This window comes from Mesocricetus auratus, unplaced genomic scaffold (genome assembly GCF_017639785.1).
Source record: "Mesocricetus auratus isolate SY011 unplaced genomic scaffold, BCM_Maur_2.0 Super-Scaffold_100004, whole genome shotgun sequence".
Taxonomy (NCBI): domain Eukaryota; kingdom Metazoa; phylum Chordata; class Mammalia; order Rodentia; family Cricetidae; genus Mesocricetus; species Mesocricetus auratus.
The window spans coordinates 118,674,050-118,691,596 of NW_024429189.1; the positions used below are offsets into that span (position 1 = coordinate 118,674,050).

Sequence of the window (17,547 nt, forward strand, 5' to 3'; positions counted from 1 at the left end):
CTATGAGCATAGACCCTGCCTCAAACAACTTTTAGCTTTCATTTCCTGAGTGTTAGCATTGTCCACACCCCATCCTGGACCCACATTTTGGGTGAAAGACAGGCTTTCACTGTGTGATCCAGGCCATCTTCAGCTGCAGAAACTGGTGCCACGGCCTCCTAAGTAACAGATGTTTACATCTATGGATCTCTTGTATGTTTTGTTGTGGTGGCTTACGCTAACGTTTTTTCTTGTAAGTGCTAAGAATTGATTCTAGTGTCTTGCTATGCACATGTATGAGACTTAGCTACATCTAACATTCGGATGTCCCTTTCTTTTTTTCTTTTTTTGGCTTTGAGACAACTTCTCCCTGCCAACTTTCAGCGCTCCTGCCTCAGCACCCCAAGTGCTACCGTTGCAGATGAGGGTCCGTTTGCACTTGGTGTTGGGTCCTTGACAGCTTACCTAGTGTATCATCTTTCTGTTTCTCCAAAATAGGCTTGCAGCACACACCCCCCCAATAAAGAAGCAGTTGTGTGTGTGTGTGTGTGTGCTTTTCTAATTGCTGTCCACAATGTTGTGTGAGTCAGGGCAAAGGTCACACAAGCCCATGGACCCAACGGTGAGGACCTGACTCACTGTCTTAGCTGGCTTACTAGAGAGACAGCAATGACACAAGTCCTGGAGGTCTCATAAGGCCACAGTAGGCCAGAGATGTCACTCTTGGTGACTGTACAGCTCTTTGTCACTGCTTTTCCTGCATTCTTCTTCCCTTCAGAACTTAGCATTCACCCCCACTGATGAGGGAGGGAATGAGTGACAGGCCAACTGACCAATGGGCCCCAGAGGATGGGCTGGGCTGGGGCTTGTGCTGTCATGGAGAAGAGAGAAGCCTGTCTGAGAGGAGGGGCAGAGGGAAGGAGACCTGGAGAGAGCAAACAAAGGGGTCATGAGGAGAGAGTGCACTGGCTTCTTGAGGCTCTGCAGAGGCTGGGCAGGGAGAAAGGGCCAGGGACAGAAGGGAACTTAGGCTGTCTGGGGCAAGCATGCCATAATGACCTTGTTTGAAGAGTTGTCATACAGCAGTTAGCGTCTCAGACCTGAGCTTTCTCTTGAGTGCTCCATCTGAGCCATCTGAGTTTGATGAGGGTCCCGGGATAGGGTTCAGGAGCCCAGTATCACCCAGAGACTGGATCACGGGCCTCTCTCTTGAACCAAGGGTATAGAGACCATGGTGGGAAAGTTGGAATGAGCTGCCCTCTCATGACCCTGTCTCCTTCCTTTCTATCCATTATGGCCTCCTCCCACAGACAGCAATGAAGGGAAACAGCAGACACCTCAATGATGAAGAGGGTGTCAGTGGATGTGAGGACTGTGTTATCATCAATGGGACCTGCAGGGACCAGTCCTCAGATGCCAAGAATGTCCCCTTGACCCAAGTCTTGGAGGCACTCTGCACAGTGGAGAACGGCGGTAGGTGGGCACGGAGGAGCTGGGGTGGGATTATAATCTGACACAACAGGTACAGCTGCACACACCACTCTGCTGGGACCAGAGCTTCCTCCTGGCTCATGAAGCTGTGGTAATTCTGAGCGCCCACACATGCTTCCTTAAAGGGGACCGGTCCACTCCCACAGGACACAGGCAACACCAAAGCTCTGTCTTGCCTCTGCCCACAGCTTCCTGCCTTTTCTTCTTCTTGGGACTCTGAGGAAGAGCACCCAAGGTGGCGGGTCCCTTACTTTGCCATTCATGGTAAAGAGGTCATGGATCCTCTTGTGCTGACATCATCATGGATGAGAGGTGCTTCTTACTGCCCCTTCCTCATAGTACCCCCAAGAACACCTGGAATTCAGTCCCGATGGTTTCAAGCCTCCTATGTTGTCCAGTCCTGTCCTTGAGACCTATGGTTCTAATCAGAACTTTCTGCAAGGGCAAAAGTGGACATTTCCCATGTTCACCCTAGTAGTCACTTGACCACATAGAAATACTTAAATGCAGTCACTATTAGAAACCGGATCGTTCATTTAAATGAAATTGTTATCATAGGATTAGGCAGTGACTTTCTTAAGGGAACTGGATGCCTCCCCTCCAGACCAGGACCCCATATGTTGCTACTTAGCTTGTAGGGAGGAAGGCATGAGCTGGTGCCCTGTTGCTTTATGAGTACATAGAGGAGACAAGGACCCAGCACAGTCTCTGCTGATGACTGGTTTGGGGAGACACCAGAGAAGGCCTGTTGCCACTTCGTCTGAATGTGTATTCTGACTCTATCCCCCACAGGCTGCAGAGCACGCTCACGGCGGTCCAAGAGGAGGGTCTCCAACACGGTTACTTCCATTCAGGTACCATCTCCTCCTTTCCAAGGTTCTGGACATTTCTTTTTGCTTTCATCATATGTGCATCCTGAGGCTCGAAAAATTGGAAATCTAGACAATAAAGTCTCCACTCATTTATTTAATCAGGCTGGACAGTTCTAAGTTATTGGGTCCTTGCTTGTTTCTGAATCTGATTCTTAATTTATGTGATCAATATTGTTGATAAGTTGATTAATACAGCAAACTTCACTTATTCCAATGTGGTCGTACCATGTCTGGACTTTTTGGACTGTTTGGACTTATTTTGTTTCATGTTGAGACAGGATCTGTCTGGGTAGCCCTGCTGGGCCTGGAAATCTTTGTGCAGACCAGGTGTCCACCACACCTGATTTTTTTGTTTCCTTTCTGGGAATCAAGCCTGAAGCATCACACATGGTCTAATGTAGGACTATATCCCAGTCCTTAAAGTTTGGTTTTTAAATTCCTCTATTCTTATCACAAAAGAACAAGTCACAACATAAACAAACAAAAATCCAAACCAAAGAAATCCCCAAACATAAAATACTTGGGAATTAACCTAACCAAGAAAATGAAAGACTTGTATAATGGAAACTTTAAGACACTGAAAAAATAAATTAAAGAGGAAAGTAGATGATAAAAAGACCCCCCATAGCCGGGTGTTGGTGGCACACGCCTTTAATCCCAGCACTCGGGAGGCAGAGACAGGAGGATCTCTGTGAATTCAAGGCCAGCCTGGTCTACAGAGCCAGTTCCAGGGCACCCTCCAAAGCCATAGAGAAACCCTGTCTCGAAACCCCCCAAAAAGACCTTCCATGGTCTTGGATTAACAGAATTAATATGAAAATGATTGTGCAAACACAAGTAATTTACAGACTTGATGCAATCCTCATCAAAGTTTTGTTAGGAGTCTTTCTTTGTCCCATCAATTCCCAAGTAATGACACAGAGACTTATTAATTATGAAAGTGTGGCCTTGGCTTAGGCTTGTCCCTCTAACTCTTATAACTTAAGTTAACCCACTTATTTTAATCTACCTTCTGTCTCGTGGCTCATTACCTCATCTCTCCATACTGCTCATGCTGCTTTATCCACGTCTGGCTGGTGATCCCACCTTTCTTCTTCCCTGAGACCGCTCTGTCCCCAGAAGTCCTGCTTAACCTCTTCCTGCCTAGCTATTGGCCATTCGGCTCTTTATTAAACCAATCACATCTTTACACAGTGTAAAGGAATATTTTGCAACAAAGTTCCATTGAAATTTTCCAGATAACTAGAAAAGCACAATTAAAAACTCATATGAAAATACAAAAGACCACAAGTAACCAAATTGATCCTGAACAGAAAGAACACTGTTGGAAGGATCACAATACTCCACGTCAGATTATGTTACTCAGTTACGCAGGGACGAATTGAGTAGAGTGCCTAGAGGTAAACTCACACAGGTGTGGCCACCTAATTTTTGACAAAGATGTTAAAAACATAGCCTGAAGAAAGGATACCCTATTAAACAAATGGTTCTAGCAAAACTGGGTATCCATCTTACAGCCACTTGAGTAAGAATGACTTCCATAGGTTTATATGTTTGAATACTTGGTCTCTAGTTGGTGGAACTGCTTGGGAAGGGTTAGGAGGTGTGGTCTTGTTGCAGGAGGTGTTGCTGGGAGTGGGTTTTGAGGTTTCAAAAACTCCATGCCATTCCCAGTGAGTTCTCTCTAGTTCCTACTTGTGGATCAAGATGTGATCTCTCAGCTGTTCCTGCCATCATGCCTTTGTTCTGCCATCAAGGACTTTTAGCCCCCTGAAACCATGATCCCAATTAAATGCTTTCTTTTATAAGTTGCTCTGATCATTGTGTTTTGTCACAGTAATAAAAGGCCTAACTAAGACATACCTGTAAAGGAGTAAAATGAGAGTCATATTTCTCATCTTGTAAGAAAAAAATCAATTCAAAGTGGATCAAAGACCTTAGTTTTGACATGCTCAAAGTGCTAATAGAAAACATACAGAATACAGTTCAATACAAAGGTGTTTAACAGGGACTTTCTGAACAGGCTTCCAGTAGCATCAGAAATAGCCTCAAGAATAAAGAAACACAGCCACATGAAGTAAAAAATTTCTGCACAGCAAGGCTGGAGAGATGACTCAGTGGTTAAGAGTACTGGTTGCTCTACCAGAGGACCTGAGTTCAATTCCCAGCATCCACACAGCAGCTTACAACTCTATGTAATTCCAGTTCTAGGGCATCTGACACCATCACCATAGGTGAAACATCAATGTTCATGAAGGAAAACTAAATGAGTATTTTTTTTTAAAAACCTTACTACACAGCAAAGGAAACAGCCTATAGAATGGGATAAAACCAAAACCATTTCCACCAAATTTTAGACAGGAGTTTGGTATGCAGAATATATATATATATATATCTGCAAAAAACGAAACACCCAAAGTACTTATATCTAGTTTTTATTTAGAAACTCTCAGCTTAGCTACTAGTAAATTCATCTCTTAAATATTTTTCTTGCATTTCTTTTTATTTTTTTATATTTTTGGTTTTTTGAGACAGGGTTTCTCTGTATTGTTTTGGAGCCTGTCCTGGAACTCGCTCGGTAGACCAGGCTGGCCTCGAACTCACAGAGATCCACCTGCCTCTGCCTCCTGAGTGCTGGGATTAAAGGTGTACACCACCACTGCCTGGATGAGTTATATTTTCATCATGACCTCCCCACCCCTTCTCATTTTATCATTCTCTTGTTAGCTTGGGTTTTGCCCCCAATCGTCAGGCATCCGGCACAGTACAGAGAGAAATCACAGCAGTACACACATATTTCCACTTGGCTTTTGTTCCCCCTGGAAGGTGGTGGGAAGCCCCTTGAGGGGATCCAGGTGATGTCTAGGGACAATGGAAAATTAGCACTCCCAGGGCAGCTTGCCTCAGAAATAAAAGGGACACCTGAAAAGGCGGCCTGTAAGGATTGCTGTTGTGTTTCTGTGGTTAGTTAACAGTAAGAGCACTTAAATCTGAGCCTGGCACTGAGATAAATGTGCCTGCATCGATCTGGTGGAGGGACTGTTCATCTAACTTGAAAGGAACACACTAGTCAGACCACACAGCTGCCAAATGAAAAGTTAGGTTCTTGCTACGCGTGCATGACTCCAGCGGAGCCGGAGACACGAGCAGAGGCCGAACTTGGGATTTGACAAGATGGCCAGGCTGTCCTGCAGGATCATGAAGGAACCCCAGCGTTTGCTGGCAGAACCAGTTCCTGGCATTAAGGCAGAACCAGATGAGAGCAACGCCCGTTATTTTCATGTGGCCATTGCTGGCCCCCAGGATCCCCCTTTGAGGGAGGGACTTTTAAACTTGAACTATTCCTTCCAGAAGGATACCCAATGGCAGCACCTAAAGTACACTTCATGACCAAAATTTATCATCCTAATGTAGACAAGTTGGGAAGAATATGTTTAGATATTTTGAAAGATAAGTGGTCCCCAGCACTGCAGATCCGCACAGTTCTGCTATCAATCCAGGCTTTGTTAAGTGCTCCTATCCCAGATGATCCGTTAGCAAATGACGTAGCTGGGCAGTGGAAGACCAATGAAGCCCACGCCATAGAAACAGCGAGAGCATGGACTAGGCTATATGCCATGAATAATATTTAAGCCGATCAGATCATCAGGTGTGCATCACTTCTCCTGTTCTGCCAAGACTCTTCCTTTTTTTGTTTGCATTTGACGGATATAGTCTTAGAAACATTACGGAATAAAAGCCCAGGCATCCTGGAAACTTCTGTAAATCTTATGTTTTGGTAAAATATTTTTTGTTATTCAAAAAAAAAAAGAAAAGTTAGGTTCTTAATATTTTGACCAGACCTCCGGGCTTTTCACTGTCTGTGTCTGTTCCGTGTATGTATACCGGCTTAGTGTAAGGCCAAGGACAGAGTTAATGGTGTTGCTTCTTGGTTATTTTATTAACAGGTGTCCACCTTGGCCAGTTGGCCTGTGTCCTTCTCACACAAGTTGCCAATGGCAAAAATTGCCAGGGCCCCCTGCTAGGCAGCCTTGTGTGTTTGTACAATATCTGTCACTTTCTGATCACGTGGGTTTTACCCTTCAGTTTGTATTTGTGATCCTGTGGTTAGCTGTCATAAAATCTTTTTAACGTTTGTGCACCACAATAATTTATTGCTAATACTTCACAGGGGATATAGTTTCATTACTGTAATCACAAAATCATATTTTTGTACAGGGATGTGTAAGTGGACATTAATCAATGCATTTTCAAGTCACTTTGTAAAAAGGGTCGGTGGTACCTTCCTGGAGGGGAGATGCTGTGATTGTGGAGGTGTTTTTCCCAGGATGATGCTCATTCATTGTACACTGGATGTCCCGACTCCTGTGATTTCCTCAAATGTGGGAAACTCGACTATATAATTTCTGGTAGAGTGTTTGGGTTCTCATTTAAAAAAAATAAAGAGGATAGATAACCTTACTACAGGACATAATATACAGAAAAAAGATTATAAAATTTTCTGGCCTTGCAATGCCCTCCTGCTCCCCGTATTTTCCAGATAGAATCTTACTATGTAGCTCTGGCTGTCCTGGAACTCTCTCTGTAGACCAGGTTGACCTCACATTCCCAGAGATCTATCTGCCTCTGCCTCCTAAATTCTGGGATTAAACACTTGCCCCTCTATGCCTGGCTGCATTGCACTTTTTATTTTCATTTATTTAATTTTTAATGTTTTGTTCTTTGAAGCAATGTTTCTGTTACTTTTTTTTCATTTACTTTTAAAAATTATGTCTGTGGGTGTTTTGCCTGCATGGATGTCTGTGCATCATGTGCATGCTGTGTCCTCAGAGGCCAAAAGAGGTCGTCAGATCCTCTGGAACTGGGGTTACAGGTCCTTGGGAGCCTGTAACTCTTGTGGGTGCTGGGAATTGAATCCGGGTCCTTTGGAAGAGCAGCAAGTATTCTTAACTGCTGAGTCATCTCTACATCCCACACTGTGCAGTTTTGATTTCTTTCTTTCTTTTTTCTTTTCTTTTCTTTTTTTTTTTTTTTTTTTTTTTTTTGGTTTTTCGAGACAGGGTTTCTCTGTATTATTTTGGAGGCTGTCCTGGAACTAGCTCTGTAGACCAGGATGGCCTTGAACTCACAGAGATCCGCCTGCCTCTGCCTCCCGAGTCCTGGGATTCAAGGTGTGGGCCACCAACGCCCGGCCACACTGTGCACTTTTTAGTGCAAGTATTTAACATACAGTTGTGGTTAAGTAAGCAAAATATTGTAGAAAGTCATGCCATGGTCCACTAAATTCAGAGAGGGTAAGGACATGTAGCTTTTAATATCAACAACAATAATAAACATACCTGTCTAATTCATAAAACACACAGTGGTTTATTTAGATGGTCTTAAATTATTTTACTATGAATAAAGTATAAGAAACATCTCAATAGGGATAGTTGTTTTTATTTTTTTTTCAGGATCTCACTGCATAACCGTGGCTGGAGTAGAGTTCTGTGTACACCAGGCTAGCTTTGAACTGATAGAGAACCTCCAGTCGCTGCTTCCTGAGTACTGACTGGGGTTAAAGGTGTGTGCCAGGAGAGGCAGGAGCATTCTCATTGGTAGGTCATGTCTTTGCCTCCAAGTGCTTTGTCAGTTGTTGCTGTCACCCTGGGTGACATCACTGTTAAACTGTTTCAATCTGATACTTATTTTTGAATTGTTCTAGAGATCCGCTTATCGATCTCTGCTTATTCTGGTTTGGGCTTTCATGTGCCTTTGTTGTTTGTTTGTTTTTGAGACAGGGTTTCTCTGTGGCTTTGGAGGCTGTCCTGGAACTCACTTTGTAGACCAGGCTAGCCTCGAACTCACAGAGATCCGCCTGCCTCTGTCTCCCGAGTGCTGGGATTAAAGGCGTGTGCCACCAAGACCCAGCTGTGCCTTTGTTTTTTACCTTGTTTTTTATCTGGTTTGCTAGCAACCATTGTTTCTGCCTGAATTTCATAATTATATTAAGCAAAATAATTTGAGCGTCTCCCCATTTCTGTCAGCATTTCATTCAACAGCAACACTAAGGTGTATGTAGTCACCAAGTGGTTCTGAAACATAAATGCATGCACTGGCTCATTCTGGCCTAGAATGGTGTTTTTCCAGCTCTACAAGTTGGGATGGAGCTCTGGTGGCAGCGGTCTGATGCTCCAGGGCATGGGCCAGCAGCTGGGATGGAGCTCTGCTGAAGTCGGTCTGATGCTCCAGGGCATCAGCTGGGCAGCACTGGCAAAGGCAGCTATGTAGTCTCCATGTTCTTTTCAACAGCAATTGAGGCTTCCACGTTGGAATGAAGTTTCTGTTCAAATCTCAAATCGCTGCTATTTGAGACCCCAGAGACTCAGGTTCCCCAGTCAGCCTGTTGACCGTCCTCTACATCCCTTCTCCACTCAGGGCCCCTGTGTTCACTGCTGTCGCCCTGATGAACTTCCCAAGAATTGACTTAAATCTGAATCCCTTAGCAAAGGGGGATGTTTCACTGTTATCTGAAGACATCTTTCCAGAGCTGGTCTCCATTTCCCACAAATTCAGGGACTGATGAATCTTCTTTGCCTACTTTGAACTTGATTGTGTCTATTAAACTCTTCTGGAGCTGGGGGCACAGTGTAAATAATATGTAAATTGCTTTCTTGCTAATCTGCTATGCAAATGAAGAAAATAATTGAATCTTCTTTTAATTGAACATTTAATATTTTTTAATTTCTAAAAATATCTATCTGTCTGTCTGTCTGTCTGCCTGTCTGTCTGTCTATCTGTCTATCTGTCTTTGAGACAGGGTTTCTCTGTATAATTGCCTGTGTGGAACTTGCTTTGTAGACCAGGCTGGCCTCGAACTCACATAGATCTGCCTGCCTCTGCCTCTCGAGTGCTGGGATTAAAGGAGTGCACCACCACCACCTGGCTTATTTATTTTTAATGTGATAAGTATTTTGCCTGCACGTATGTCTATGTATTGTGCTTGATACCCTCAGAAAAGGGTGTCAGATGCCCTGTACCTGGAGCTACAGACAGTTGTTAGCTGTCTTGTGAGTATTAAGAATCAAACCCCAGGCCGGGTGGTGGTGGCGCACGTCTTTAATCCCAGCACTCAGGAGGCAGAGGCAGGTGGATCTCTGTGAGTTCGAGGCCGGGCTGGACCGATAGCCTCCAAAACAATACAGAGAAACTCTGTCTCGTAAAAAACAAACAAACAAAACAAAACAAAAAGAATCAAACCCCAGTCCTCTGGAAGAGCAGCCAGAGAGTAGCCAGTGCTCTTAATCACTGAGCAATCTCTCTAGCCCTGAAAATTCACTAATTGGACTTGGGAAGAGAAGTTCTTACTCTATTTGCCATGGAAGCATTCATGCTATCACCAATATTCTATGGATCTGATGCCCCAATCTCTATATAAAAAGTGGACTCCCATTTGCTTTTTATCCAGTTTCTTCCTGGGATTCATCAAAGGTCACAGGGATAGCCATATGCTTTGTTTCAATTCTGGGAGCAATGGCTGCAGCGGGAGGGACAGGAACGACTGAAGGAAAGGGGCAGGTTCTCTTTCTGGGCTGTCCAAAGAAATCCAGTGGCTTTTGCTAAATGACTCCCTATAATATCTGTTAGGATTTCCACAGGTTTGGGCCCACTGCAGTCTGTGCTAGTATCTCTTCAGGAAGACTGCAGTTTGTGCAGTTTGCTGCTATCTCTGTGGGAAGACTGCTGGTTCTGAGATGATGGACATGACTCCAGGGTGGAGAAGTTCTGGTGACCTCTCTGTCCTTTATCTGTCGGTGGATTGTGCTTCCCATGGTGGAAGAAGGTTCCATGAAGTCTTATTAATTAGAGCAAAACGAGGTGGGTGGAAGTATTTTAGGGACCCTTAGAGAGACATCATTATGCATTTCAATGCTATTCTCCTTCCTTAGCTGTGTTGCTTGTGTGACTTGGTGACACTGGAAAGCTGTTTCCCTTTCACAGGACCTGACAGGAGATGGAGATGAAGGTAGAGATGGTGAGGTGGAGGACAGCAGTGGCTCTGGCACTCTGGTGATGCCCAGGTTTTTCTGGGAGACCAGGACAACCTCTAAAACCCCAGCAGTAAGTTCCCTCTTGCCTCCAGGTACTTCTTACCATTAAGACCTGAATAGGTGGTTCAGCAAGTCTTTGCCCATGCCTGTTTATATCTATGTCAGATCAGCTGGGCAGTGGTGGCACACACTTTTAAACCCAGCACTCAGGAGACAGAGACAGGCAGATCCCTGTGAGTTTGAGGCTAGCCTGGTCTACAGAGTGAGTTCCAGGACACAAGGGCTAAACAGAGAAACCCTGTATTGAAAAAACCAAAAAGAAGAAAAAACTACATTAAATCATTAAAAAGTTGTTTTTTCTTTTATTCATATGTCTCTGTGTGCATGCCATATGTGTGCCTGTGCTCAGAGGCCAGAAGAGGGCATGGGATCCCCTGGAGATGGAGTTACAGGCAGTGTAAGCCCACATGAGGAGGGTGCCTGGAACTGAACTCAAGTCCCCTGGAAGAGCAGTAAAGACTTCAACTGCTGAGCCATCACTCCAGCCCCAAATCTTTTTGTTAACTAGCTCCAGGTCTATTTTATTAAAAACAACAAACAAGCAAATATAGCTACAAGACAAAGTCTGCCTCTCTTTCCTGAGCGTTAGGTAAGGTCCTAAGCCTAGGCTTCACTCTTGGCCCGTCCTTATTGGAATTATGTTGAGGATGCTAGAATTCCCATGTCCAGTTTTGGCCCAGCTTGGAGCTGAGCTGAAAGCCACTGGCATGCATCGCCCTTGTCTCTGTGGCTTTTTCTGCTGTCTTGAGGCAACCCCAGCAGGTCCTGCACATTCTACTTCTGTTTCCAGATGCACAGGAGCCAGTTTCCCAGAGACCCCACCTCTCTGAGCTCAGCTCAGAGCCTCCGGTCTTTGCACTCTCATCCTTTTTCTGCTTCTGCTCTGCCTTGGGGTCAATGACCGCCAGCTCTTGTCCTTATAGAACAAAAGGGTCCCAGTTTGTTTCTTCACTATTGCTTGCGTGGGACCTGATGGAGGGAGACTGTTCCTATATACCCCACCTGCTTTGCCGGGACTCAACCTTTTTTTTCTGTCTACAGTCTTCGAGTTGGCAAGCAACCACTTCAGCAAGCACACCGTGGCGGCCTCCTACCAGCCCTTACCCCACCATTGACCTCACAGATGAAGAAGTGATACCCCAGAGCATCAGTACCCCACTGGTTGACTTGAGCCAGGACAGCCATCATGAGGGCATGGGTACCACACAGGTGGATGTGGGAAGCAGAGATGGAAACACCACCAAATATCAGGTACCACTGAAAAGGGATTCTGCCTGTCTTAGTGTTTCTATTGCTGTGAAGAGGTACATTGCCAAGGCAACTCTTATAAAGGAAACCATTTAATTGGTGTGACTTATAGTTTTAGAGGTTTAGTTCATGATCGTCACATTGGGACCTGGTGGTGTGCAGGCAGACATGGTGCTTGAAAAGAGGCTGAGAATTCTACATCTTGATCCATAGGCAACAGGAAATGAACTGTGTGTGACACTGGTGTAGCTGAGCATAGCATCCCTAAAGCCCACCCCCACAGTGATACAAGGCCATCCCTACTCCAACAAGCCACACCTCCTAATGAGCTCATAGGGCCCAGCTACATTCAAACTACCACACTGTCTTAAGCCTCTGGATATAAGGAAGAGATAACAGTTATATAGTGATCAACCACTATGATTGTTGTCTTCTTTTTAGTTTTTGAGACTGGATTTCTCTGTGTAACAGCCATGGTTGTCCTGGAACTCTCTTTGTAGATCAGGCTGGCCTTAAACTCACAAAGATCCACCTTCTTCTGTCTCCCAATTTCTGGGATTAAAGATGTGTGACATCACACCCAACAATTGTTGACATTTTTATCATACATTACAATTCTAAATATTTTTCCAGATGCAACATAGCTCTTCCTTTGCCCTTGGCTCCTGGACACCAACATGAACAGTATTCTCTCTCTGTCTCTCTCTCTTTCTCTCTCTCTCTCTCTTCCTCCCTCTCTCTCCCCACTCTGTGCACATGTGCATATGCGTAGCATACGCATGTGTAGGTAGAAGCCAGAGGCTGACATCAGATGGTTCCTCAATCACTTCTCCACCTGTTATTATTGTGTGTTTGTGCACGTGCGAGTGCAGGTGTGTACATGCCACAGTGTGTGTAGAAGGCAGAGGACAGTCTCAGTGTCAGTCCTTGGCTCCCACTGTCCTTTGAGACATGGTCTCCCTCTGTTTGCCACTTTGTGAGACAGGCTTCTCCTATGTCTACTTCTCACATGTCCTAGGTTAGACAACAGAAATGCGTTATTGCATGTAGCTTTAAATGGATTCTGAATTCTGGTGTTCACTCTTGCATGGCAAGTGCTTTATCCAATGAGCCCTCAACCCTACTTTATTTTATTTTTATTTCATGCAGAATTTAATTTAATTAAAATTTTTATTTTATGCATGTAGATGTTCTGCCTGCATGTATATGTGTACCATGTACATGCCAGGTGCCCTCAGAGGCCAAAAGAAGGTGTTAGATCCCTTAGAACTGGAGTTACAGACAGTTATGAGTCACTGTGTGGGTGCTGGGAATTGAACCTGGGTCTTCTGGAAGAACAGTCTGTGCTCTTAACCACTGAGAAATCTCTCCAGCCCCGTCCACCTTATTTTTGAGACAGTGTCTCTCACTGGCACAGGGCTCACCAATTGGGGTACGTTGGTTGGCCAGGAAGCTCCAGAGATCTTTCAGTCTGCACCTTCTCAGTGCTGGGATTCCAAGCACATGCCAACACAACCAGCTTTTGCTGTGGTACTAGGGAATCTGTGTGGCAAGCACTTAGCCAATGGAACCATTGCCTCAGCCCCATGGACACTGTTTTCTGGATGTTGTTTTCTTTCTCGCACATTCTGTTCATATGCAGACGTATGAGTACTAGGGTGGGCTCACTTTCAAGCATGTGTCATGCACCCAGGGGGGAGTACTAGGGTGGGCTCACTTTCAAGCATGTGTCATGCACCCAGGGGTCTGGAGCTTCATTGAGTCAACGATGGAGCTTGTATGTGTGCATCGCTGCATGGTGCCTTCCTGCACATGGCTGTCTCCTGGGGGACGTCCTTTCCATGTCTATCACTTCCCACTCATTTGCGCTGTAGTTTTGTGATTTTGTTGGCTTTTGTTTTGTTTTGAGACAGGGTTTCACTATATAGGTGTCCTTCTTGACTGACTGGAACTCACTATGTAGCCCAGGCAGGCCTTGAACTCACAGAGGTCCATCAGCCTCTGCTCTAGAGAAATATAAACTGCACACTGAGTGAGGATAAAGGTGACTATTTATTGTGGGAAGGCACTTACAAGAGAGACCAGCAACCCAGATTCCAAGACCTGACTGGAACCCAAAAAGAAAGAGGGTGTCTCCTCTGTACAGTCCCATTTCCCGAGTCTGTATGCACATGTAGCCCTGCCCAAAGTGGGTATGGTCAGCGGCACAGGTATCTAAGATCTCTCCCTACACTCTGCCCTTTGAGTGCTGGGATTAAAAACTTATCTACCATGCCCTTTTTTAAATTTTTGGTAATGAAGCAGTGTGGGAACTAATTAGTAAAAGATTTAGTGAGGTTTAAGCAGATTTTTGTGGAGTGGGAGACTTATGACAAGGACCTAACCCACTTAAGAATGGGCACAGATTTCTTGAGAGTCACTTTAGCTGTCCTTTCGCAATTTTTAGCATAATGTTATCGATTATTTGAGGATTTCATAATGTCATTAGATCATATGCATGCTCTACTCCTCCCCTTCTTCCAGATCAGTCCACCCTCACCACCTGTCCCAACTTTGTGCCTTAAAAAAAAAAAAAAACAGCCGAGTGGTGGTGGCGCACGTCTTTAATCCCAGCGCTCGGGAGGCAGAGGCAGGCGGATCTCTGTGAGTTCGAGGCTGGGCTGGACCGACAGCCTCCAAAACAATACAGAGAAACCCTGTCTCGTAAAAAACAAAAAAAAACCCAAAAAAACAAAAACAACAACAACAACAACAAAATCCACTTAATCCATGTTGTGCTGCCCATATACTCCTGGGTGTGGGGCCATCTACAGGAGTGTGGTGGTTGACCTACTGGGGACCACACTTTTTTTTTTCTTCTTTTGAGACAGAGTTTGTCTGTGTAACAGCCCTAGTTGTCCTTGAACTTACTTTGTAGACCAGGCTGGCCTCAAACTCACAGAGATCTATCTGCCTCTATCTCCCAAGTGCTGGGACTAAAGGCAATTGCATGCCACGACCACCGCCGCCACCACCACCACCACCACCCAGCTTAAATTCACTGACTCTTCCTCCCCAAGAAGCTGACACCTGTCAGTGGCCCCTCAGGTAGGGATGGGGCTCATGAGTCTCCTTCCTCCATCTGAGAAGGCTGACTGCTTGCTCTTGGGCAGTCTCCTGGAGACGCAGCTGCCGCGAGTTCATGAGCGCTGTGAGAATCACAGCCTGAAGACACTGTTTCACTTCAGTCCTTCCCAGAGTGTTATCATCTCTCCTCCCCTTTCACAGTGGTCCCTGAGCCTGGGGAGGAGAGGTGGCGCTTGTCGGTGTGTACGTCAATTACTTATTTTTCCTGGGCATCTTTTTTTTCCTATGACGTGGTGGATCCAGGGCTTCTCTCTGTGTAGCACTACTGAGCTGTACCTCAAATCAGCATCTTGGATTTTATGGAAATTTTTTTCTCACTCTCAACGTCAATGGAGTTATGTGACTTTGCCCAAGGTCATCTGTCTTTGCTACTGGGATTCCTTCAAGTGCGGTTTGTTTTTTTTTTTCAGGATGAGAAGGAGTTTGGAATAGGTGACTTCAGGTGGGAAAAGGCCGAGGGCCTGTCATGGTGGTGTCCTGGAAAGCCACCTCCCCGTGCCACGCCATGCTTGGCATACAGTGGGGACAGTGGTTTGGGGATGGCAAGTTTTCTGAGGTGAGCTCAGGGCAAGGCAGGCTTGGGGGTCTGCAGACCTGAGGGCTGACTTCCCTACTGGGGATGCTCTGAGAACAGATTTCCACATTAAGCTTTGGCACTGGGTCTGGACAAGTGCTTCCTGAGTGACTTCCCTGAAATCGACTCTTGGTGGCTTGTAGGATCAGAGACAAGTCTACTCGTGAAAAGGGTAAAAGGTTAGAAAGTTCTGGATTCAGGGCTCCATGGATTTAAATTCTTTCTTTTGGTAATTCTTCTTTGGAGTCAGACTCACCATTATGGGCCCCGAGAGACCAGGAACAGTCAGGAATACACTTGTGAATTTAGAAAGAAGCCTGGGAGAGACAAGAGAGATAGGCTCTCTCTCTTAGTGGCATTTAGTCCTGCTTGGGGGGCAGGCAGGAGGCCATGGCTGAGCCTGGAGTGAGGCAGACTCTATCAGTGAGTCACTCCATCAGACCCAATTTTGATTCTTAGATACCTGTTGAACAAATGGTCTGAGATCTGCAAAGATTTTTAATTGAAGGATGGAGATAGAATGGTTTCCCTGTAATGGTCTCCTAGGATTGTTAGTCAGGGTCAGACCAACTCTCAACATAAGATACAGGGACATGGAATGGGGCAGGGTGGAAGCACATGGGAAACTATTAAGACCATTGCTGGGGGTGGGGGTTGGCTCAGAGAGGTCTTGAGTTCAATTCCCAGCAACCACATGGTGGCTTAGAACCATGTAATGAAATCTGGTGCCCCCTTCTGGCCTGCGGGCATACATGCAGGCAGAACACTATATACATAATAAATAAATCCTTAAAAAAAAAAGGAACATTGCTGGAAGTGTGTGGGGGGGGGTGGGAGGAGGGGAGGCTGGAGAGATGGCTCAGCTGTCTGTTAAGAGCACGTGATGTTCTTCCAGAAGTTTAGTGCTCAGAACTGCACTCAGCAGCTCACAACCTCCTGCAACTCTAGTTCCAGGGTATCTGACGACACCCTTTTCTGTGTTTTGAATGCACTAGCATACATGTGGCATGCACTCACATGGACAAATACACATGAGCAATTATAAGTTCTTTTGAAAAGAACTTGAGGTTCTGGTTTCAACAAAAACTATTATCAAATCTATGAGAAACTTCATGCAGTTGTGCTGTGTGACCAGCAGAGGGCGGAAAAGGATAAGTGTCCTGGGTTTATGATGGCACTCAGCATCACACTCTGGGATGTGTGCACAATGACTTGTGTGGCCTAGAAGAGGGATGCTTGCTATATCTAGTGAGATATGGCATACTAATTTCTAGACAAGGCCATATGGCAATAAGGTGCAGTATGGTGAGAGAGGATTATGGGATGGAATTACAATGTGCTATGGTTTTAGGGCTGGAGAGATGGCTCAGTTGTTAAGATCACTGATTGGTTTTTCAGAGGACCTGGGTTCAATTCCCAGCACCCACATGGCATTTCACAACTGTCTGTAACTACAGTTTCAGGGAATCTGATACCTTCACACCAATGCACATAAAATAAAGTTAAATAAATTATAAAAAACAAAACAAACAGACAAAAAAGTCACCATGTGCTGTGGTCCTGGCCAAAGACCGAAACCTGCTCAGAGCCTACCTAGTATCCACTGTGTTCTTCTCATGTTGGTTAGAGCAGCTGGCACTTCCTTGTTACCCATGGTGGCCGCACCACAGAGTCGAGGCTCTGAGCATAAGATGGGTGTGAGTGTGAAAGCAAGCGTTTCATCCCGAGACATCCCACTTGTCTACAGCTGTGAAAAGCAGCCTGGAACATCTGCTTTGTCTCCCCCCTCACGAGGAATGCCACCCCACAACATTCCTGCATTCATTGTCTGGGGACTTAGAACACGCAACTTGCCATTCACGTTCAAGACTCGCAATCATTGTGCGTAGTAAGAGCTCTCTCTGTGCCAAGCATGCTCTCTGAACCTATGCATGATGGGAACTCACTGGATGAGAATCTGAAGACTCAGTAGCTGTCCTCACACTCAGGAAGGGCAAAGAGCCTGCACAAAATGCATTTAAGCCAGTTTCAGGACTGAGTCTCATGACTGTACCAGTGACATTGACTGTTCATACATGTATGCACACATACACCATGTGAACACAAATGGGCTGTATCTTATTGTGCCCATTCTGAGCTTCATTCTTCCTCACATTTGGAGTGTCAT

The 17,547-nt window shown here is 45.3% G+C and overlaps 1 protein-coding gene and 2 pseudogenes across 1 annotated transcript in view; all 3 read left to right on the top strand.

Moving 5' to 3' along the window:
* Nucleotides 1–1,295: 1,295 nt before the first annotated feature.
* Nucleotides 1,296–17,547, top strand: part of LOC101823340 (DNA (cytosine-5)-methyltransferase 3C) — a 35,625-nt gene continuing 19,373 nt past the window's right edge. The window contains 6 exon segments of the mRNA XM_040746526.1: nucleotides 1,296–1,452; nucleotides 2,263–2,324; nucleotides 10,323–10,442; nucleotides 11,474–11,683; nucleotides 15,217–15,277; nucleotides 15,280–15,362. Coding sequence (XP_040602460.1) covers nucleotides 1,296–1,452; nucleotides 2,263–2,324; nucleotides 10,323–10,442; nucleotides 11,474–11,683; nucleotides 15,217–15,277; nucleotides 15,280–15,362 — 693 coding nt within the window.
* On the top strand, nucleotides 5,517–5,989 carry LOC121140568 (annotated as a pseudogene).
* Nucleotides 6,621–6,774, top strand: LOC121140615 (annotated as a pseudogene).